This window comes from Abramis brama (genome assembly GCF_963993115.1).
Source record: "Abramis brama genome assembly, chromosome: 12".
NCBI lineage: Eukaryota > Metazoa > Chordata > Actinopteri > Cypriniformes > Leuciscidae > Abramis > Abramis brama.
The window spans coordinates 13,672,227-13,695,502 of record NC_139974.1 but is presented as its reverse complement, the minus strand read 5'-3'; the positions used below and the strand labels follow the sequence as shown (position 1 = coordinate 13,695,502).

General features: G+C 38.3%; 1 protein-coding gene across 7 annotated transcripts in view; it reads right to left on the bottom strand.

The window, feature by feature from the left end:
• pleca (plectin a) overlaps positions 1 to 22,710 on the bottom strand; it is a 112,940-nt gene extending 90,230 nt beyond the window's left edge. For 2 of the 7 annotated variants that reach the window (XM_084131869.1, XM_084131880.1), the window contains exons 1-4: positions 22,381 to 22,684; positions 21,458 to 21,495; positions 15,145 to 15,435; positions 9,388 to 9,583 (exon numbers count right to left, since the gene is read on the bottom strand). In XM_084131869.1, the coding sequence (XP_083987995.1) occupies positions 9,388 to 9,583; positions 15,145 to 15,435; positions 21,458 to 21,495; positions 22,381 to 22,537 (682 nt within the window). In that variant the 5' untranslated portion in view covers positions 22,538 to 22,684. Of the gene's footprint in view, positions 1 to 1,541; positions 1,885 to 9,387; positions 9,584 to 11,216; positions 11,332 to 15,144; positions 15,436 to 21,457; positions 21,496 to 22,380 lie in introns of those variants that run through there. The other 5 variants (XM_084131872.1, XM_084131876.1, XM_084131885.1 and 2 more) reach the window with 4 other exon arrangements.
• Between the last annotated feature and the right edge of the window lie 566 nt (positions 22,711 to 23,276).

The window sequence follows — 23,276 nt, the reverse complement described above, 5'->3', positions numbered from 1 at the left end:
TTAAAATTAGTTCAGCCATCCTATTTAAGAGACACACGGGAAGAGTATTATGTTTGGATGTTAAAAACAGAAATGACACCAAAATATCCGCTTTGCTGCATTTCAATCCATCAGTACTGAACCCACTGTGGGGACAAACCAACTTTAAAACACACACCTGAAAATCACATTTAAAATGATCCTAAAATGGAGAAAATAGAAATGTTACAGATTTAGCTCACTGCAATTTTGTTATCACGTCTAATTCAATCTATGTATTTCTTAATCTTCTCTAAATCTGCCTCTTATCAGCAGGTGTCGTAAAAATGAAAGGCGACACAAAAGACGAAACCGTCTCAGTGGGTCATGGAACACTCACACTCCTGCCAAATTTGTCACCATGTGATCCACTTCAAAAGGGAAGAGGTCCATAGGAAGACACTAAACATTTTACACACTCAGATCATGAAGAGATGTGTAAATAGGCTTGATATTATTAGATAGGCTTTGTGTAATCCAGCAAACATTTGGGATTCAAACAAAGGGTGCAACCTGACCAGTAAATGCATGTAACCTGTGTAAAGTGTGCTGGCACTTGAATCAATATCAGTTCCAAACTGGAAACATGGGGGGGAGATAGGTTAATTTTGTGTAAAATAAGTTTTGCATAAAACCCCTCTAGAGGATTCGTTCAGACTAATATTCAAACTTATGCAGGCCGTCTGGGTCCAGTTCTCCTCTACAATAATAAACTGGGGCGATATTTATAGATCTCTCCTCAGGACCCAGTCCTGCAGACATGGGGCAGAAGTGGGATTATGGGAGAGGAGGGTTACATAGTTAAGAACACAAAAACTGCCTGATGAGCCATTTAACTTAAAACAACTTAAAACAACAAGTCAGAACATGTCATTTTAAATCAAATTAGCTGCTATAAAATATATTTTAGCTCACATGGCCCTATAACAACAATGGCATCACAAAAGTGTAAAAAAAAAACTTTGACCCTAAACTTTTAAACAGTAATGTATATAATAACACAATGCTTTTCAGAGTCTGTTTAAATTGCATTCCTGTTCACAACTTCATATAGCAGGCCTTATATGTAAATAAAGGTAAACATTATAAAACTGCTATGAATCAGTCTTTATAGCTGCAAAAATGCCAAGAATAAATTATTAACACTTAGTAAACTTGTCTCATAAGACATGTTGTGTATAGACAGTCCTCTCCTGGATGATTGAAGACCATGATATGCCAGGTGGGTTGAAGACATCTGAATTACATCTGAATTAAACGGACTCGCCAGCATGTGTTTTAACAGAAACAGCTGTAGAACTCACAGCGATTCAAAAGTTTCAGAGCAACTATTGCCTCTAGGTTTAGTCTTTTGCAACTCTGCAGTCGCGCACATCTTTGCCAGTCAATGTGGAACTACTTATAACCCGACGGCAATGGCTGAGCTACAGCCCCCTCTTCTCCAGACGTGAACGCATGCACACAATCACAGTCGCACAGATGGTGCATTCACACACGGACAGTGACAGCCGCGGCTTCAGTACCTTTATACTTCTCCCTGACGTTCTCGTAGGCTTGAACAAACTCCTGCTCGTCTACGTGAGCAGTCACGCTGGCTGGATCGTACATGGACATGAGGTCAGGTCAATCTCTCGTCTATTTTCCCTTCTTCTCTTACTTTCAGTCCCTCTTCGGACGTGCTTTCCTGACGACTGGTCTGTTAGAACAGACTGGTGTGTTTGGACAGTCTCACTCTCTCCAGGCTGTGTGTGTGAGAGAATATGTATGTGTATGTATGAGTAAGTGCGTGAGTGAGTATTCCCCCACAGTTCTGGCTCTCGTTCCAGACCACCAGTACCACTCCCCTCCTTAAGCTTGAGAAATACCAACACACACACACACACACACACACAGAGAGAGCATGGTCCCACCTCTTAAAGGCATATATGAAACACACATGTACACACAGGAGCAACAGGCTGCTTTCTAAGGACATCAGATCTAGTAAAATGAATACGTTATGAAGCTGGTAGATCAGCAGAAGTATGCAGTGTGGGATAATATTGACTTTGACATGAGAGCTAAATCTCAGCAGGACTTTGACACTCTTACATGCATACAGACCCACTAACAACAATGTGTGAACAAACACAACCAAATCCCTGGCATCCACATGGGCATAAAACAGCATAACATAATGCTAAAGCAGTCAGTAAATAACATGCTTAAGATGAAAAGATCAGATAGAACTGAACAGATGAACAAAAATACTACACTTTCAACAATGGCAATTGGCAACATAAAAAATAAGATCCTGACCAAAAAAAATCCTTTAATAATGGTGTTTGCTACAGCAAGCATCAATTTTTCTCATCATCCTCAACATGAAAAACACTTCAAATCATGCAGTTGCAAGTTGCAACTTTTATAGCCTAAATGTTCAGACTAACAGTTTACACCTGCCAGATGATAAAACAGTTACTGGACCAGTAAGCTACAACCCAAAACACCCTAAAAGCCACCTAGCAACACCAAGGAAACCACCCAGAATGCTCTAGAAACCACTTGGCAACAATCCAGAACACCATAAAAAACAACTACTGGCCACTTAAAACAACCTGTATAAAAAAACCCAAAAAACCCAAAATAAAAACATTGGAACAAGGATACCCTAGCAACTAGTGTTGTCACGATGCCAAAGTAAATAACACATTAAAACGGCATGTAGCCTTCATACATTAAAACGGCATGTAGCTTCTACCTATCAGTGGATACCGAATTGACCAGATACTCTGTAATAGCAACCTTGCAAAAAGGTTTTTGGCATTCATTTTAAAAAAAATATATATATTTCATTATCAGCTTGATGCCAAAGTTCCAGTACTTTTGACAAAATACTAGCAACTACCAAGAATACCCAAGAACACATTCAGAAACAACCCAGAACTCATTGGAAACCATATGGCAATGCCCTAGTAACCACATAAACACCCTAGAAACCACCTAGAAACAACCTCGAATCAACCTAGCAACAACCCATAACACCCAGAAAGCACTTAGCAACAACCAAAAACACCCTAGAAACCACCAGCAAAAGTGTGAGTGTGTGTGTGTGTATGTTTTGAGAGAGTGACAGTGATGATTAAATGAAGTAGAGAGAGAGCGAGTGGGAAGGAGAGAAGGAAATAAAGCCCTTTTGTATGAAGTGTGTCCTACAGTCTATCTCAGGAGGAAATGGAAAAGCTTCCTGAGATGAGGATGGGGCGGAGGAACTGAACTTTTATCACTTTAAAAAGCAATTAGCTTTTAAAGAATGAAGTGGGTGTGAGATGCAGTTCTGCTGTCTCTCCTTAGCCCCTTTCTAAAAAAAACACACAAAAAAAACCACATTCAATCTGGTAGCGACTATACGTTTGCAGCCATCCATCTTAAACCCCCCAAACGGTCTCAAGGGGGCAAACCCCACCCCTTACCATAAGAAATCCCCTACACCAGATGTGCCCTGTTACGAGCATTCCCAAGGTGGCCACAATGCATCAACCTGTCAGCTCTTTTCCAATATCCTGGATAATGCTTGTCAGTTTTTGACATTTTTAATGTCACTGAGAAGCTCTTTCTCAAACTACTGCAAATATTTGGGCTTCAGGAGCCATAAAACGTCAAAATAAATACAGATTATTTTGCACAGAATGCAAACCCTCATAAAAGAGAACGGAGTATATTTTCTAGAAAATACATTCATTTTTATTGCTTTTCTGGAGATGCCATGTAATAAATTCTTCGGAAATTATTTAATCATGTCTGATATATGTGCTCTGAACACCTTTGCCAAATGTGGAATGAAAATAAAGTATGTGATTAATCTGTCAAGAACTAAGGGAACTGGATATGCCTTAAAAAGATGCAAAACATGGTCCAACATATTTATGGATTCTGTTCAAATCACACTTTAACAGCTGGTTTATTTATCAAAGCAGCTGAAATCTGTGCAGAAACAAAAATAAACCAAGTTTTTACATTTTCTGAAGAAAACTGTTGGTAGCACAAAACTCTCCGCCAGTGTTGCCAGACGTACTGTAATTATCATATTTGTACTAGAGATGTGCGGATGGGCTATTATTTCATCCGCAACCGCATCACAAAACTCATCATCTGTCCGCCATCCATCCGCACCAACGTTTTTGACCAATTTTCAAAACCGCACCCGCCCGCCATCCGCTGATTGGTGTATACATATATTTTTCATTTGATTGGTTCAACCGCCCGCCACCCGCCCGAATTTAATTAAAATATTATTTTTCGTCACGTCATCCGCCCGATCCGCGGTTTATTCGCGGAGTCCGCGGCTGTAACCGCCAACCGCACATCTCTAATTTGTATGATATTTTTGACCGATGTATGGTAATTTATGAAAAGTGTGACACTTCAAATAATGGTCGTTGTAATCATAAGGCATCTATACTTATTGATCTAGCTGTAGATCCTACGTCTACCGTCATGATTGTGAGGAGAACGTGGTATTACAGGTATTCAATCTCATCTCACGTTATGTCTTTTCGGCCAATCATCGTAGAGAATGAGGGCCCTATCTTGCACCCAGCGCAATTGACTTTGTACACCGACGCATGTATCATTCCTATTTTGCACACGCGCACAGCGGACTTTTCCCTCCACAGACGCACGCCGGTAAACTAGGGAATTAACTTGCGCTCACAGGGGCGGTGCAGCGAAAAGAGGAGGCGTGTTCCGGCGCAAACGTTCCCTGATGTTATTTTGCAGGTTTAGAAAACAATTCCGCCACTGACCAGGAAAAACCTAGTCTAAAGTCAGTGGCGCGTTGCGCATGTTATTCATATGCTATTTTAAGGGCGCATGCTTGGCCATAATCAATGTAGCGTGTCCACAACGCGCACACACTTTGATTCTCTCATCTACACAGAAGCAGCAGATTTCATTTTTGCAAATCATACATTATTACAAGCAGAAGTTAACGTTCCTGCCGCGGCGCTTAAGTCAGTTCAGGTTGATAATTTAGCACTACAGTAATTTGCAGGTCCTGTCAAAAAGTTGTTGGTCTAGATAAATAGCTGTATTCTGTATGTTTGACTCGTGTACAATCATTTTCTTCCAAATACGATAATTTTGAGCTTCTGGTACGATAATTGGACATTTCCAATCTGGCAACACTGCTCTCCCGCCATGATGCTAGTGTGTTGTTGGTTTGCCAGGACATTGCTACGCAGTTACTAAAGCATTGAGTTGTTTTTTAGTGTGTTGCTATGCAGTTGCTAGGGTATTTCGAATGGTTGCTTACTGGACATTAAAAGAACCAACATGTGTCTATGTTCATCATGAGAACCAAAGAATAGCAGCATTAAATTCTACACATTTACATTGACATAGCACAGTTAGCTTTTCATGTCTTCAAAATCAGATAATCCATAAAGGCATGGTTTACTAATGTCTCAAGTTTCTACATTGCAGCAGCAGGACAGATGTCTTTTGGCCTAATGAGCTTGACATCTTGGTCTACATGATCGTTATCACTCAAACTCAGTCTAAACTATTGGACTTTAAAGTAAAAAGAATGCTTGATGGAAACCCTGTATGAGCAAAACATTTTTTAAATCTAATACATTTCTCAGATATTTTTGCTTGAACTACTGACACCATGTGGTTGCAGTAGGACTGACATTTGGGGGCTACATAAAATCTCAAAAATATTTGGCATTAGAACGAAAGAACTGCCACAATCTACTTTCCTGTCATTGTCTAACATAAGAAAAAAACAATACACTTGAATCAAGGCACTTAACATGGATTTTAGCTTATAACACAAAATCGGTATATAGATCAAAACGGATAAGTCTCCACTGATTTCCCTCAGATCTGCTTCTGAACTCTTGCACATTATCTGTGTGTGAAATGTAAAGATAACAATGAGATATGGGAAGTTAGATGCTTGACTATCAGAACTATCTGTGAATAATTCACTGGATTTTTTGAGGTCTGGAAGTATGTGGAATCAACTTCAGTATGCTATTTATAGTTAATCATGAATAATTGATTCATGGTGTGCCGTCTAAAAGGTTACAGATTTTGGAGACATTTTTTGGAGACAACCATCTGACATTTTTCAGCAGCAAATAAAAAAAATAATAGTACAAGCTTCTTATAGCAGATATGTCATGTTGCAATACACTTGCATGTGTTGGTTGAATTCTTAATTAATGACATAAATGCTAAATGCAATCGTCTGGAGATCTCCTACATGCCAGTAGTTCCAGTGAGGAGTAACTGATTATCAGTTTGTGCTGTGCAGTGATGGTACGAAGGAAAAATTGGATGTGTTGAAGTTCATATGCTGAATTCCATCCTTCAACACCTCATAGGCATTATTAAAACAGGAGAGAAAGCATACGTTTGCATTTTAAAAAGACTATTTTAACTATACTACTGAAAATAAAAATGCATACAAAATATACATGAAAAATATCACAATCATATATAATATAATATAATATAATATAATATAATATAATATAATATAATATAATATAATATAATATAATATAATATAATATAATGCCTTGGGTTGGATTTATTATTGTGTCTGGTAACTATAACTCTCTGTCATCCTGCCAGTTCAGTGTCAGAGTGTGTTATGCTTGTCTTTCCATGAAACTCATAAAAATCCCCCCTCAAACCTTTCTCTGGTGTCTACACAAATAAAATTCCAGACATTCTAGAGCATTCTGCAGGGCTCAAACTAGCCAGAGGCAACTGTGTGAAACCTGACCCTTGCAATGGGACGGCAGGTCAGAAACTTCAGATCTGGAGTTAAAAATATAAAGGAGCTAAGAGTCACAAATTAAATTTGTATATTCAGACTCAGATGCAAAATATCATGCATTTCAGCATGATAAATCTAATATTTTGATTTTTTTGAAGTATTCCAAGTCCCTAAAAAAATGGATGCATGTCTTGACAATATCTGAAAAAATCGGAAAAATAATTGAGGTTAGAATAAAGGCTACTGTGATTAATTTAATCAATATTAATAATTGTGATTGCAATGTCAAGGAAATTATTTGTCATAATTGTGCAGCTCTACAATGAATTTAAATGAGCTGAGCAAGCAGCAATATGCTGACTCACTAATTTCCACAGCAACAATTTACTACCACAGGATGGCAGCCAAGTGCAGATCAAACTTGGAATATTATCAAAACATCCTGTGGTAATCTACTTTGTGGATAAATGTGATTATTACTAGAAACATGGTCATGTCTACAAGAAAAAAAAAAAAAAAAAAAACCTCTGGTAGAGCAAGGCAGGCACTAGCAACACCAAAGTCATGGAAAGATGAAATGCCAACCCTTAATGCACTGAAAGTCACTTTGGAAAAATGTGAGCCAAATGCACAAACGTTAAATGCTTTAAAGTTTCCTGAAACAGTCTCAAAACACTCAAGGTCTACGTATGAAAGAATGGATATGGTTCATCCAGACTATACATCAGCATCCTGCCTAGTAAGATAAAGATGTCAGTGAATCAGAAGAAAATTCGGTAACACTTTATTTGACAGTGTCCTTGTATTACATGTACTTACAATAGTAATAACAGTAAATTATGCATAATTACATGCAACTAACCCTCAACCAAACCCTAGTCCTACCCTAACCCTATAGTAAGAACATGTAGTTGTATATTACTCAGTACTTAAATATATAATTACACTGTAACAATGACACCTTAAAATAAAGTGCAACTGAAAATCCTCCACTTATATTATAGATTTATGCCACAAAGGAGGAATGTAATAAGCTGCTTAATAGTGTCAGAATCTTCCCTACACGTGCATGATGCAGATCAGAGGAACTATATGAGATAAGAGCACTGCAGTCTTCCGACCACACCCTTGCCTAATATTGTGTGAGTGTGTATGGTGTGTTACGAACTCACACACAGAATAACTGCTGCATCAGGCCTATTGCAGCATGGCAGGGTCACATAGGAAACCGACTTACTGCAGGGTTACCAGACAAGCAGCTTTTTAATGAACAAAAACAGCAGACTGTAACATGCCTCTGAATGTGCTTTTCTGAAATAAATGTTCTACTTGAATATACAACCTGCAAGTACAAGATGTCCAGAATGCCAGTGGTGTCCCCCCCCCCAAACCAAAAAGGTTTGGTAGTTCTCTATCTAATGACTCACACACGGAAAAAGCTATTTTTAAGCAAACAGAAGAAACCAGAAGCAAGTCTTTATACGGAACTTCAACGGCACATCAGACACCTGCCAAGCAAGTAATACTCCTTGTGCATACTGGACTCTAGGCTTGTGTGTATGATACAAAACACTGTATTTGTCTACGCTAACACATTTAAGCCCACAGGCAAATACAGTTAGCGATGCCTCTGCCAACTTTTTATCCATCTGTAAATATTTTTGAGTAACTGACTATATGGTTAAATGTAAAAGCTAGATATAGATGTTTAGATGTAAAAGCAACCAGCAGAATTATAAACAAATTTAAAACGACTTGCTGGATAAAAAGGTATCAAGGTACACTGTATCACCTTGCAGTGAAGAGCATCTTTCTCCATAGACTGCAATTAAAAAATTCAAAACGCAGATTTGCTGCATTTACCAGAAGAAAGATGCTTGGTTTGAAAGTGACTTCTGTGTGAGCTGTGCTTCAGATTATAGTAGATTATGTTATAGTTGAAACTTGCGAGTGGCTTTTTGCTGCATCTAAAAAACACAGATGACCTATAATGCTTTCTTCAAACTTTCTTCATAGTGTAATATTGCTGTTTGAGCATGAAAAAGGTCTGCAAAGTTACAAAGCACAATCCACTCCAAACGGAGTTATTCTCTAAATCAGTAAGCACTGTTTTCTGAATTCCCTGAAACGCCTCAATTGTAGTCTTGAGTTTTCTTCCGTGAACATACACGTCACAATATTCCTCATTTTAAAAATTACCATTCAAGCCATATGCAAAAAAAAAAACAGGTGAGACCTGGTTGAGTTTTGCTAGTGGTGTGTTTAAACACACGGTTATGGTAAGGAGTGTGACATTTCCGAAACATGCTCAAAGAGGTTGACCAATCACAACACACTGGTACTGATGACCAATCCGAGTGCATTGCGCTTTTTGGAGGGAGAGGCTTCATAGAGACAGGAACTAAACAGAGCATTACTGACAGACTGGGAAAAGAGGTGCTGCAATTAGGTAAAATATGAGGAAGATGTTTTTGAACATGATTCAAGCATGAAAACCTAATAGACCCCCCAAAAAGAATCAAGACAAAATCAACTCTTTAAAACTAATTAAACTCATGTCGTTTCAAGTTTCTTGGCTTAAAATGTCAAAACCATACCTGCAATACGGATTACCGCTCTCTCTGCAGCGTCCAGGACATCTCCGGAGGCAGATTTGGAGCGTTTGACGCGCTGGTGTTTAGGGAGGTTCCATGGTAAGGTGTCTCCGGGAAAAGGTGAGGAGCTCAGGTCACTCGCACTCTCCTCCGATGCAGACCGCTCCAGTATCCGCCGGCGACCCCCTGACGACATGACCTGGGAACAGTGAGGCGGTAAACGTGAGTGTTAGAGGTGATTCAACATTAGTACACAATGCAACAGCAGAGAGCTGGCACTCCTCGGGAGGATATAGAGGTTTCAGTTCTACATTTTGGAGCACGTCTTTGGGGTCACTGGAAGACACTACAAAGCATATCACAGCATGTTTAATAATGTTTAATATTTATTAATAAAATCTTAAGAGACTACACCATAACAGTGCAATAAATGAATAATGTTGTATATTGCTATTTAACAGTATGGAACAGCATTTCAACCTGTGAAAGTAACTTGTAGTCTGTGAATATAATCAATGCTAATTAAACATGAAATCGTTTCTGCTCGCTTTCCTGAAGAGGGCGGAAAACCTTGTCGGAGACTGATTTGAGGGTAATTGATTACTCAGAAGTTACTAAGGCAACATGAAGGTGTTGTTAAGAGCATGTTTCAGTGGCCCCTGAGGAAGAATGTAATTATTGTTAGTAGTGTATCTGAATAGACTTCAGACAGGAGTAAAAATGCAGGGCGGTGATTTAGAGAGGTTACAAAGTCAGCTGGCTCAACTTCTGTGACCTTTGTTGTCCTGTAGTGAATGTGAAAAGACTGGACCTACATTTTTTCTTTTGCTAAATATTCCCGGCACATTCTTGTATTAGATGGTAATGCGTATTACTTTAAAAGAAACTATACCAGTCAAAAGTTTGGACATACATTTTATTGAATTTATGTTCTACATGATCTTAAAAACATTTGCTTAAATGCCTAAAATTATTGTTTTCTGCCTATGCATGAATTTATTTACAAAACTGTAAAGTATTATTATTATTATTTTTTCTTATTTTTTAAAGTAGCCTAATGGACATTTTCATTCAGCAAGGACTGCATTGCAAATGCATTGCGACATTAAATTACTAACAACAATAACGTTACAAAAGATTTACATTTCAAATAAATGCTGTTCTTTTGACCTTTTTTCCAAAAACATTTAAGGAAAACTTATACTGACCCAATTTTTTAAATGTAGGCCTATACATAAATTAAACACCCACACACACCATTTGTTTTATATAGTTTGGACAACTATTATACTAGAAAATAATGAGTTTGTGTGTCCACCACACGTTTGGTACGTGTTTACCACTTAATTATCGATATTTAGCCTACATAACACGGAAACTGTCATGTTCGACCTACGACCAGAACAAACGCACTACTAACGACTTTCAAATCATCTTATTATACTGACAGAAAACCACATCTTTGTTTCCGTTTCACGTGCGCTGTAAATTTAACCGTTGTTATAAAAATGTCAGCGCGTTGCAGAGGCGCATATCATCATCGCGCGCAGAAATATTCTCGTCATCATTGCTCAGCAGATTCAACGATGCGGCAAACACACCGAGCATCCTTTAAACGACTGCTTTATAACGGTACCGCGTCTCTTAACATCCAGCTGTTCACCCTCCCCTCTGATCTGTCAACACAGCAATGTCAGTGTGTCCATGTAACGCTCCGGTTTAAACGATGCCAAACTTACAGCGTCCCGCCGGCGAATAACGCATATTCAGTGAAGCAGTCTGACTGCAAGATGCAGCGATAAGGAGAAATGTACCTGCAGAGAGGAACTTACCGGGGATGAATCCAGCACGAACGCGCCCTAGTTATGAATGTCAAGTGATTTTTTTTACCGCTGGATGCTCTCTCTGGTGTTGTTTGTCCGTGGAGATGACGGTGCAAAATGCTGTGGATGATCACTGCTCGAGAGGGGAAAGGTGATCTATGATCTGATCTAACTTCGTGTTCCCCCCTATAGTGTTTCAGTTCCACACAATGGTGGAATGTCACTGGGTGTTTTGCACAATGCAACGATAGATTTGATCTATTTATGTGGGGGAGAGTTTATTGCTTCCCCATGAACAAATGCTCCTCTGTTTGATAAACTATACACAGTTGTGTGACCCAAAGTAATTTACCCTAACTACCCCCTCAAAAGTGACTGAAACATTTGAATAAAAAAGTTGTAACAGGAATTTGTTAGGCTACTAGATATTGCTTCAATATGGACTTATTGATGCAAAATGAGTTACAAAAGAAACATGAAGCATAACTAAGTGGTAAAGCATCCCACTAGCAATGGCAAGGTCATGTTCGATTCCTAAGGAAATACAAGTAAAAAGTAATTCATAATTACAGCTTCTATTTTTAGGAATCAATGTTTTTTTTTTTTTTTTTTATCCATTTAATGTTAGTTAAAACTAAAGTGTTACCTTTATATATATTATATATCACTTTGCAAAATTATTTCAGTTATTTCAAAGGTCCTTACTATGGAAGCTTAAAAAAGGTAACTTTTTATCTCACAATTCTGACTTTTTTTTTCTCACAATTGCAAGTTTAGAGTTCAGAATTGCGTGATATAAAGTTGCAATTGCGTGTTATGAACTATACCACTTTATATATAGACTCGCAAGCCTGAGTTTAACTCGCAATTGTGACTTTATAACACGCAATTCCAAGTTTATATCTCAGTTCTGAGAAAAGAAATCAGAATTTTGAGTTTATATCACAATTCTGACTTTATAATTCGCAATTGTGAGATAAAAAGTCGCAAACATCCTAATGTTTTACTCTGTGGCGGAAAAAAGCTTCCATACCTTACAGACTACAACAGCAAAAGAACCAAAACCCACAAGGACACTGACCAAGCAAATAAATATAGTAAACAATTTTGCGACAAAATAAAATTGTATTATGTACGGAAAGCACTCTCTTGCTCGCCGCTCTCTCTCGGTCAAACCGGTACGGACACACACTCTCACAGCAACGTGTTGTCAGCTCTGCTCTGACGATTTTATCAGTAAAATAGTTTAACAAGCTACATGACATTTCTCTTTAGCAAGGTAATATCAGTGCTGTCTTTGAAGCAGATAAACTTACAGTTTCGCTATTAGTAGAGACACTGCTGCCAAACACTGTTGAGAGACACACAAACTCAGGAAAATCACATACTGTACACTTAATCTCTCTCTCTCTCTCTCTCTACTGCATTAATAACTGCAATAGTCTGCTATCAGTGGCTCAAGCCTCCGTTAATAGCTCTAAAATGACAGTTTGAAATTAGGCGTGAGATTAGATGCGTAAGAAATTATTCCTACACAGCATTTTAAGGACAAAAACTTGACAAATGTCACGAAATACATAATCTGAACATATTGAGGTGTGGTAACCATAGTATAGCCTAAGCGGAATAATTCACTCCGCACCGTTGAATTATTGAAAAGTAATGAACACCGAGGTGTAACGGCCACTCCGCGATTACCACCTCAGGTGTGCATTATTTTTATAATAATTCAGCGGTGTGTCATCAATTAATTCCTTACTTAATTTACAATGAGCAATACATCTGTTACAGTATTTATTAATCTTTGTTAACTTTAGTTAATCAATGACAGGTGTTCTAGTTTCATTATCAATATAATCAAATATCTCCATGGAATCTATGGGTCCTTAAATGTTTATGGCACATTACATTAAAAGACCAATTATTTGTGGATCAAACTACATGTCTGTGTATGAAATCCTGAATCATTCTTTCACATACATATGCAGCAGCATTAAAGGCATTGGTTTTACAGTTTCTAGCAGTCTCATCGCATTTTGCAAGCAAATAACCGAGCTCAGGCTTGACAACATCTTACATAACAGAAGCTTTTATACCGCTCAAATGGCTTGTAAGAAAAAAAAAGGATAGCTGTTGCCATTGGCATGGGCCAGTTGAGGGAGGGGCTGCTATTTAACACAGCACCAGTCTCAGTGCCAGCTTCAGCCTATTGTGCACAATGAACACTAAAATTAACCCTCTAGTGCACTTCATTAGGGGTACAAATGAGTATTTTACAATGTTTGAAGCTGTTGGGTGAGACAAAATACAGAATAAGCTACTAAACATTTCATGAATTTCACTTATTGCATTTATCAATTTAGCAGATGCTTTTTTCAAAACTAACAAGACTAACTTCAATGCTTTTACATGACTCATCTTGAATGCAGCACCGCATTTAATAATTTTGTCATATTGAATGCTCTATAGAATGAGAATGTCCCTCCCCCTAATTCCAGTAGCTACCAATCAACAATATCAAGTGGCAAATCATGGTTCATAGATGTAATGTAAATAAAAGGCTATTAAAGGGATAGTTCACCCAAAAATGAAAATTAGCCCATGAATTACTCACCCTCCTCAAGCTATTCTAAGTGTATTTGACATTCTTCTTTCAGTCGAATATAATCGAAGTTATATAAAAAAAATCCTGGCTCTTCCAAGCTTTATAATGGCAGTGATCGGCTGTATATTGTTTTGAAGTTCATCAAAGTGCATCCATCCATGATAAAAGTGCTCCACGTGGCTCCGGGGGTTAAAGGTGAACTAAGTAACTTCGTTACCTTAACCGAACAGCTTCGGAATCATTGGAATAGTTATATGACTTTTTTTCGGGTTGAATGGTGGTCGTCTCGCACCCCCCAAGCGCCTGTGAGTCGAAAAACCACCCTTGCAACTTTGGGCCGGCGGGAAGTATCGCGTGATATCAGGTCTTGCGATGTAACGAATTGCTTTACGTCAAAAAACTCTACTAAAATTCTGTCATTATTGCGCTCCCTCACGCTGTTCGAACCCGAATGAAGAAGACATTTTAAAGAATGTCCCATCTGCTTTGATGTCGTTGATCTATAGCCTCTGGTATCTGAGAGTCGCCAACGAGTTTTTCGACAGTGTTGTCAAATATCTATTCCGAAGCTGTAGGGGGAGCTCTATAGAGAAACCTGCGAGCAAAAAGCGAGAATACAGCGAAGAAATTCCCAAAACTGCATAGCCCTGCTTTAATAAAGGCTTTCTGAAGTGAAGCGATGCGTTTTTATGTAAGAAAAATATCATATTTAAAAATTGATTGGCTAAAATAACTTTAGACGGCTGTACGCATCGATTTACGGCGAAAGAGTAACACTCTTCCAAACCTGCAAGATTTTCATTCATCTTTGGAACACAAATGAAGATCTTTTTGATGAAATTGAGATATTTCTGTCCCTCCATAGTCAGCTATGCAACTACAGTACCACTTTGACGCTTCAAAAAGTTCATAAAGAGATAAAAAAAAAAAATGAATCCATATGAATTGAGCGGTTTAGTCCAAATTTTCTGAAGAGATGCGATGGCTTTATATGATGAACAGAATGAATTTAGGCTTTTATTCATCAACTTACCCATTACTTGTGGTAAACGGAAGCTCAAGCATGTTTGCTTGACATATGAGAAACAATGAGGTTCATTCTCAAGTGTTATGCCGCACGTTTGAACTTCCGCAAGAAGTTCTTGCACATCAAGCATGTACGGTTGAGCTTCTGTTTGTGTCTGTATGCAAGTTAATTAATGAAAGTTTCATTAATGTGAGGAAGATCGGTACAATTAGCACCATCAGAAAATGATGTTGAAAATTATATTACAATATAAGCCTAAAGGAATTTTCCTATTGTCTTTCTATATGACTTAAGCCTGATCTCACCTGGTCAGTAGATGCTGAAATCACGGTACCAGGTGCGATGGTGACTTTCAGGTGCCGTTTGTTTCTTTTCCTCACTGTTGTAGAGGGCTGAATCTCTCCTTTCCCTTCCTCCTCCTTCTCATCCTTTCCTTCCTTCTTTTCTTCCTCTTCCTCTGTCTTTTTCCCATGTTTTTCCTTCTCCTTCTTCTTCTGTTTCTCTTGAGACAGAGGGGTTGCTAGTTTGATCACCCCGACGATCCCCTCATTTAGCAAAGCCGCAGAGACACTCTTGTCTTTCGGCTTCTTCTTCCGCTGAAAAAACAGTGAAATCAGCGTATTCATTTGCGCGCTGTAATAAAACCTGCAACAAGAACTACCTTCCAAATTTATGCAGGTAAAGGGGACTTTAGATGGATCCAAGTGGTCATATAAGATAATTCTGAAAAGGCAACAAAGGGGTTATCAGAGAGTTTAGAGAATGTTCGGCTATTTCTGACTCCCACTGCCCGGATCACACAAAGGAGTCCTTATTCAACAGGCTGTGAGTGTGATTGAATCTGTCAGGTACACAATTAAAAGGCCATTTCTGTTAGTCAAATCACTTTTTACATCATCCACGCAGGTACAAGAACATAATTCACAGTTTCAAGCCCTGAATCAAGGCTTTTTAATTATCCAATGTCCATTACCAAATGAGATTTTAGTGTTTGTACGTAGCACTTACATTTGCAATGATTTAACATACACCCTCACATGACTTAGAAAAGCTACAAAGACTATTCACAGCACTTATATTATTGTTGCCCTATTGTTGGTTTGATTGCTTATATTGTTCTCGCCATTTGTAAGCCACTTTGGATAAAGGCGCCTGCTTTATCCAAAGTGGCTAATAATAATAATTTATTTATTAAATAAATTATTAACATAGAGTTACAGTGCAATGCATAAGTTAATACACCCATGCTAAAGTTGACTAAAAAGAGGAATAAAAAATCATATTTTGGAAATTGAACTTAATGCCTTAATTTAAAAAATTAGGAAAAATCCAACCTTTTAGGACACCAATTTTCTTTGTGAATGAATAATGTATCGTAAATAAATAAATGTTCTTCCTTAAAATACATGGTGCATAAGTGAGTACACCCCTATGTTAAATTCCCATAGAGGCAGGAAGATTTTTATTTTTAAGTATTTTTTTAAAATTAATTTTTAGGATACTATGCATCCTGATAAAGTTCCCTTGGCCTTTGGAATTAAAATAGCCCCACATCATCACATAGCCTTCACCATACCTAGAGATTGGCATGGTTTTATTTCAGTTAGCCTAAAAGCTAGTTTGATTTGCATTGAGAGATGATCTTATGGAAAGTACCCCATGCCAATCTCTAGGTATGGTGAATGCTATGTGATGATGTGGGGCTATTTTAATTCCAAAGGCCAAGGGAACTTTATCAGGATGCATAGTATCCTAAAAATTAATTTTAAAAAAATACTTAAAAATAAAAATCTGCCTGCCTCTATGGGAATTTAACATAGGGGTGTACACACTTATGCACCATGTATTTTAAGGAAGAACATTTATTTATTTACGATACATTATTCATTCACAAAGAAAATTGGTGTCCTAAAAGGTTGGATTTTTCCTAATTTTTTAAATTAAGGCATTAAGTTCAATTTCCAAAATATGATTTTTTATTCCTCTTTTTAGTCAACTTTAGCATGGGTGTATTAACTTATGCATTGCACTGTATATATATAGAGTGGACTCACGTCCTCAAACTTAAAACTAATTAGAGCACTAAATTAACACCATTTAAAAACTAAAGGAGGAGAATGATAATATTGACGGCATAGACAAATGCAAATGCAAGAACCAAAGTGGCAGTTATATTATGGGGCAAAAAAAAAAAAAAAAAAACTCCAACACATGAGGTACAGCCACCAAAAAGTATTTGGAAACTTAATTTCTTAATTTAAAATATATGAACGTCGTCATATTAGATAAAAAAAGATCAAACCAAGCAGCATCTGCACACAAATGATGCAAGTTTTCTCAGAACTAACTTTACTTTTCTGAACCATTTTGCTTTATTTTTAACCAATAACATTAGAGCATGTACGTAATATACAGTGAGGAAAATAAGTATTTGAACACCCTGCTATTTTGCAAGTTCTCCCACTTGGAAATCATGGAGGGGTCTGAAATTGTCATCGTAGGTGCATGTCCACTGTGAGAGACATAATCTAAAAAAAAAATCCAGAAATCACAATGTATGATTTTTAAACTATTTATTTGTATGATACAGCTGCAAATAAGTATTTGAACACCTGTCTATCAGCTAGAATTCTGACCCTCAAAGACCTGTTAGTCTGCCTTTAAAATGTCCACCTCCACTCCATTTATTATCCTAAATTAGATGCACCTGTTTGAGGTCGTTAGCTGCATAAAGACACCTGTCCACCCCATACAATCAGTAAGAATCCAACTACTAACATGGCCAAGACCAAAGAGCTGTCCAAAGACACTAGAGACAAAATTGTACACCTCCACAAGGCTGGAAAGGGCTACGGGGAAATTGCCAAGCAGCTTGGTGAAAAAAGGTCCACTGTTGGAGCAATCATTAGAAAATGGAAGAAGCTAAACATGACTGTCAATCTCCCTCGGACTGGGGCTCCATGCAAGATCTCACCTCGTGGGGTCTCAGTGATCCTAAGAAAGGTGAGAAATCAGCCCAGAACTACACGGGAGGAGCTGGTCAATGACCTGAAAAGAGCTGGGACCACCGTTTCCAAGGTTACTGTTGGTAATACACTAAGACGTCATGGTTTGAAATCATGCATGGCACGGAAGGTTCCCCTGCTTAAACCAGCACATGTCAAGGCCCGTCTTAAGTTTGCCAATGACCATTTGGATGATCCAGAGGAGTCATGGGAGAAAGTCATGTGGTCAGATGAGACCAAAATAGAACTTTTTGGTCATAATTCCACTAAACGTGTTTGGAGGAAGACGAATGATGAGTACCATCCCAAGAACACCATCCCTACTGTGAAGCATGGGGGTGGTAGCATCATGCTTTGGGGGTGTTTTTCTACACATGGGACAGGGCGACTGCACTGTATTAAGGAGAGGATGACCGGGGCCATGTATTGCGAGATTTTGGGGAACAACCTCCTTCCCTCAGTTAGTGCATTGAAGATGGGTCGAGGCTGGGTCTTCCAACATGACAATGACCCGAAGCACACAGCCAGGATAACCAAGGAGTGGCTCTGTAAGAAGCATATCAAGGTTCTGGCGTGGCCTAGCCAGTCTCCAGACCTAAACCCAATAGAGAATCTTTGGAGGGAGCTCAAACTCCGTGTTTCTCAGCGACAGCCCAGAAACCTGACTGATCTAGAGAAGATCTGTGTGGAGGAGTGGGCCAAAATCCCTCCTGCAGTGTGTGCAAACCTGGTGAAAAACTACAGGAAATGTTTGACCTCTGTAATTGCAAACAAAGGCTGCTGTACCAAATATTAACATTGATTTTCTCAGGTGTTCAAATACTTATTTGTAGCTGTATCATACAAATAAATAGTTAAAAAATCATACATTGTGATTTCTGGATTTTTTTTTTTTAGATTATGTCTCTCACAGTGGACATGCACCTACGATGACAATTTCAGACCCCTCCATGATTTCTAAGTGGGAGAACTTGCAAAATAGCAGGGTGTTCAAATACTTATTTTCCTCACTGTATAAGCCACTTAGTGCGCTTGTTTTTAAAAATCTAATTAATACAATATTTTAAGTATTTAATTCCTTTTTGGTGCTACTGTATTTGCAAGGTATTAGATTTCCGAATCCACATAAAAATGCAAGAAATTGTATTGGAAAATAATTAAAAAGTAAAAAAAAAATTCAATACAGGATATTGCGGTATCCAGAATAAATCATTATGACCTTAATTTGTTTGACCATCTGCTCCGTAAATTGCACAAATAAATCTAATTCATAAACTTGCCTTTTCTCTCAGGCTGAGAGATAATGACATTTGGATCTGTTTTTCTCTCTGTCCACTTGGAGAACAGGGGAGGAAACAGCCTTTTGTTGTCTTATAACAGTGAGCAGAGACAAAGTGTCTCCATTCATGCAGACAGAGCTATCACAGACAATCTCTGTCCGGCAGTCTATCAAACCAGCATGAACACAACAAACCTGCACTGACGACTGATCCATAGACTCAATAATCTATGCCATATACATCAATTAATAAGTACTCATATTTTGAAAACCATGAGGAAGAATGCTCAGCTGTTTTTTTACTGTGTGCATCCATATATCAAGTAAACTTTGAGGTTCTGAGATGTTTCACTTGCATATCAAATAATTTACCAGCCTATTTAACCACAAACAATTCTAGTATGTGGCAGAGTATTTTGCCACATAATAATTTTTGGATCTCTGAAAAGTAGCTGAAAATGCCATTTAAAATGTCATCATGGCTTGTTTTACAATACTGGCCTCTAGAGGCTGCTGGGTAAAAAGTATGATCACTAGAGATGTTTGAAATGACATACTAGCATGCTAATATTACTATTTAAACAGTAGCGTGGTGTAAAATATCTGAGTAAATGTAATTAGTTACTGCTCTTAAGTATCTTTATGGCTTCTTTGTACTTTCAGTATCAAATACATTAGCCACTTTTACTCAACTTTACTTGACTACATTTGTAATTACACATTTTGCATAGCACCTAACTTTTTCTGCAACAGTTTATTTCTATTACAAAAGAAGCAATATCACCATCTACAGGGCATTGAAGGTACTGTATCTTGTGTGTTTTGCCCTTACTCACCCAAAGCTGTCAACAAGGCTACTTTACATAAACGCAAGTGCATCAGGAAGTTGCTGAATCTCAGGTGTTTCATTTATGAGAAGATTACGTGGCTACATGAGGCTGAAAACAGCACATCCAGTGCAAGTAGGCTTTAACTCTAAAGTAAACCAATACTCTTCCTAATAAGTGTTTTGAAAACGAATGTACTTAAAAGGATAGTTAAAATTCTGTCATTAATTACTCACCCTCATGTCGTTCCAAACCCTAAGACTTTTGTTCATCTTTGGAACACAAATCTTTAGGTGAAATCTGAGAGCTTTCTGTCACTTTGATGCTTCAAAAAGTTCATAGATATCGTAAAACTAATCCATATGAATTGAGCAGTTTAGTCCAAATTTTCTGAAAAGACACTTGAATTAAGGCTTTTATTCACATATAAACATTCATCAACTTACACATCAGTTGTGGTAAACGGAAGCTCATGCATATTCGCTTGACATAATATGAGAACCAATGAGGTTCATTCTCGTGTTACACAGCACGTTTGAGCTTCAGCAAGAACCAATGAGGTTAATTCTCGTGTGTTACGCAGCATGTGTGAGCTTTTGCAAGAACCAATGAGGTTCATCATCGTGTAACACAGAATGTTTGAGCTTCCACAAGTACCAATGAGGTTCTTTCTCGTGTTACGCAGCCCATTTGAGCTTCAGCAAGAACCAATTAGGTTTATTCTCGTGTTACGCAACCCGTTTGAGCTTCTGCAAGAACCAGTGAGGTTTGTTCTCACGCGCCAAGCCGGTTCAGTTGAGTTTATGTTTATGTTCGCTGATCAATGAGTATATGTGAATAAAAGCCTAAATTAAGTAAGGGATAATGTAGAGCGAGGCGGTTGTTATAGCGAATACAACCCCGACAGGCTGATCAGGACCCCGATGCGAAGGATCCCGCTTATTACATGGCTACCTACCAAATAAATCAATCATTTGACACAAAATATTGATTTAAAAAGGAGTTTATTGATTTAAAAACGATTGTATTGCTTCAGCTAAAGAAAATAGTCCGTTCCGTCTCTACGGTTAGAATCCTGCGTCCATAGCAACGCTCTGTTTTTCACGGCAACGGTGTGTTATACTAGCAGCGGTCTGTTATCAAGAAATAACAGACCGCATTCTACATTAGAATTCAACCAAGCCATGTAATAAACCTGTTTATCATATAAAGCTATCGTCTTTTCAGAAAATTTTGACTAAACCGCTGAATTCCTATGGATTAGTTTAACGATATCTTTATGAACTTTTTGAAGCATCAAAGTGGTAGTTGCATAGCTGTCAATGGAGGGACAGAAAATTCTCAGATTTCATCAAAAATATCTTAATTTGCGTTCCGAAGATGAACAAAAGACTTACGGTTTGGAACGACATGAGGGTGAGCAATAATAAATGACAGAATTTTCATTTTTGGGTGAATTTTCCCATCATATCAGCATCATTAATATGGTAATAGATTGATGACGTACCTGGCTCTGGTGTTTTGTCTTTGACTTTTTCTCCATGGCTGAAACAGAAACACAGTATTAAATTACATAAAGGAAGCCCCTGTGGAGAATATTAAACTCTTTGAGCTCTGGCCAACGGAAATACTGATTACAAATGAATAATGACAAAACCTCAACTGTGTGGCATGATATTGATTGAAACATTTCAGTACATACACATGAGGAGGTTTGTGTATTTGTATGAACAGAAGGTTAAGTTTGTGTCCAGCTGTCAAAACTCCTGTCACAGTAATCACTCAAACAGCAAGTTAGAGCCTGTTTGAACCTCATTACCAAACCTCAGAAAGAAATAGTCAAGTTATGTGAACTGATTCTTCACTCTTTCAAGTGAAGAATCAGTTTGACTCATTTGACAAGCTCAAATGCATGTCAGACCCTCAATGTTTCTGGGCTGCTACATTTGTGAAAATAAAGGAATGGGTTTCATTTATTCAAAGAATATATTGCTGACAGTCTTCACTGAAGGCTACAATTATACATCTGATTTAACAACAATTGCTTTGTGGTCTTTCCCAAGTGGGTCTTTTTAAAGCAATTCAGATCTTGGTTTGGAAATAGCCAAAATCTGCAAAGGCTGCCATTGCGTAACATCCCAGGAAACATATAATTTAGGGATAATGCTTGAAAAATAGTAAGCCGTGATTTGAGGATACAGAACGCCCCTTCAGATGACGTCAAGTAAGAGTGAACACACAACTCAACCACTTTAGCATCCTGTGCCCACTGAATGCAGCCAGTCATGAAAAAGCGCCATTGTTTCCACTTCAAACACTTTTTTTTAACTTCCTCAAACAGTCTGGAATTCCTTATCTGGAAATAACTGAAGAAAATCAATAAGAACTGATTCCAGTTCAGCTGAGTGAGAATAAAAGCAGCTGTATTACCTGAGAGATATCCTTCCAGAGGGGAGGTGGAGCTTTGGTTACTCCAGCAACAGAAGAACAAGCTCCAGACCAGGACGGTGGCCAAAACCAGCACGAACACCCAGAGCAGCCGGGCCAGAGCCGGGTACTCCAGGGCCCAGTCCTGCAGCGCGTCCATTCTTAGCCACTTTTCCCTTTTCCCTCTCTGTCTACTCCCTCTTTCCTCTCGTCTAGCTCCTGTGGCTGCTTCTCAGTGGCAGATGGGCAACAGCTGTTTAAGGCCACAGCCCACGTCAGCTCTGGAGGAGTGCGTATACGAGTGTGTACGGCACTCGCAACCCTGCCTGGAATATCCAGCAGCCACTCCCAGGGCAAAACATCTCTCACTCACACACACACACCCTCAATTCACTCAGGCTCCGAGACCTGTTGGTTAATGGTAGGTAGGAGCAGAGAAATGCACCCGAGGCGGTTTAAAGCGACAACATAGTTCACGTACTAGGAGTGCCTGTACAAATGCAGAGATCATAGATAGTTAATGTAACCAGTGGCCTCAAAATGTATTTGGACACTTGTCACACTAAAAAAAGATCTTGAGGGGAAATGATTGCATACATCTACTCAAAAAAGACTTGTTTAGTCATTGCTAAAATGGCTGAGAAAAGTGAAGTTAGTTCTGAGAAAAGGTCTCTAGAATTTGCGCATTTTTAAGTGTGACTTCACTTTTAAGGCTTACTATATTCGTAATAAGGCAATTTTGAGGTGTCTTTAAACAACTATGCTTACATAAAAAAAAGTTAGATACAATGTACTTGTATTGCAAAAAAACTTTTGCTGATATTGAGGTGGGATACAGGTAATGTCATGGACAGGTTTGGGAGTATGGGTAGGGTTAAAGGGTAAAGGAAAGTGTAAAA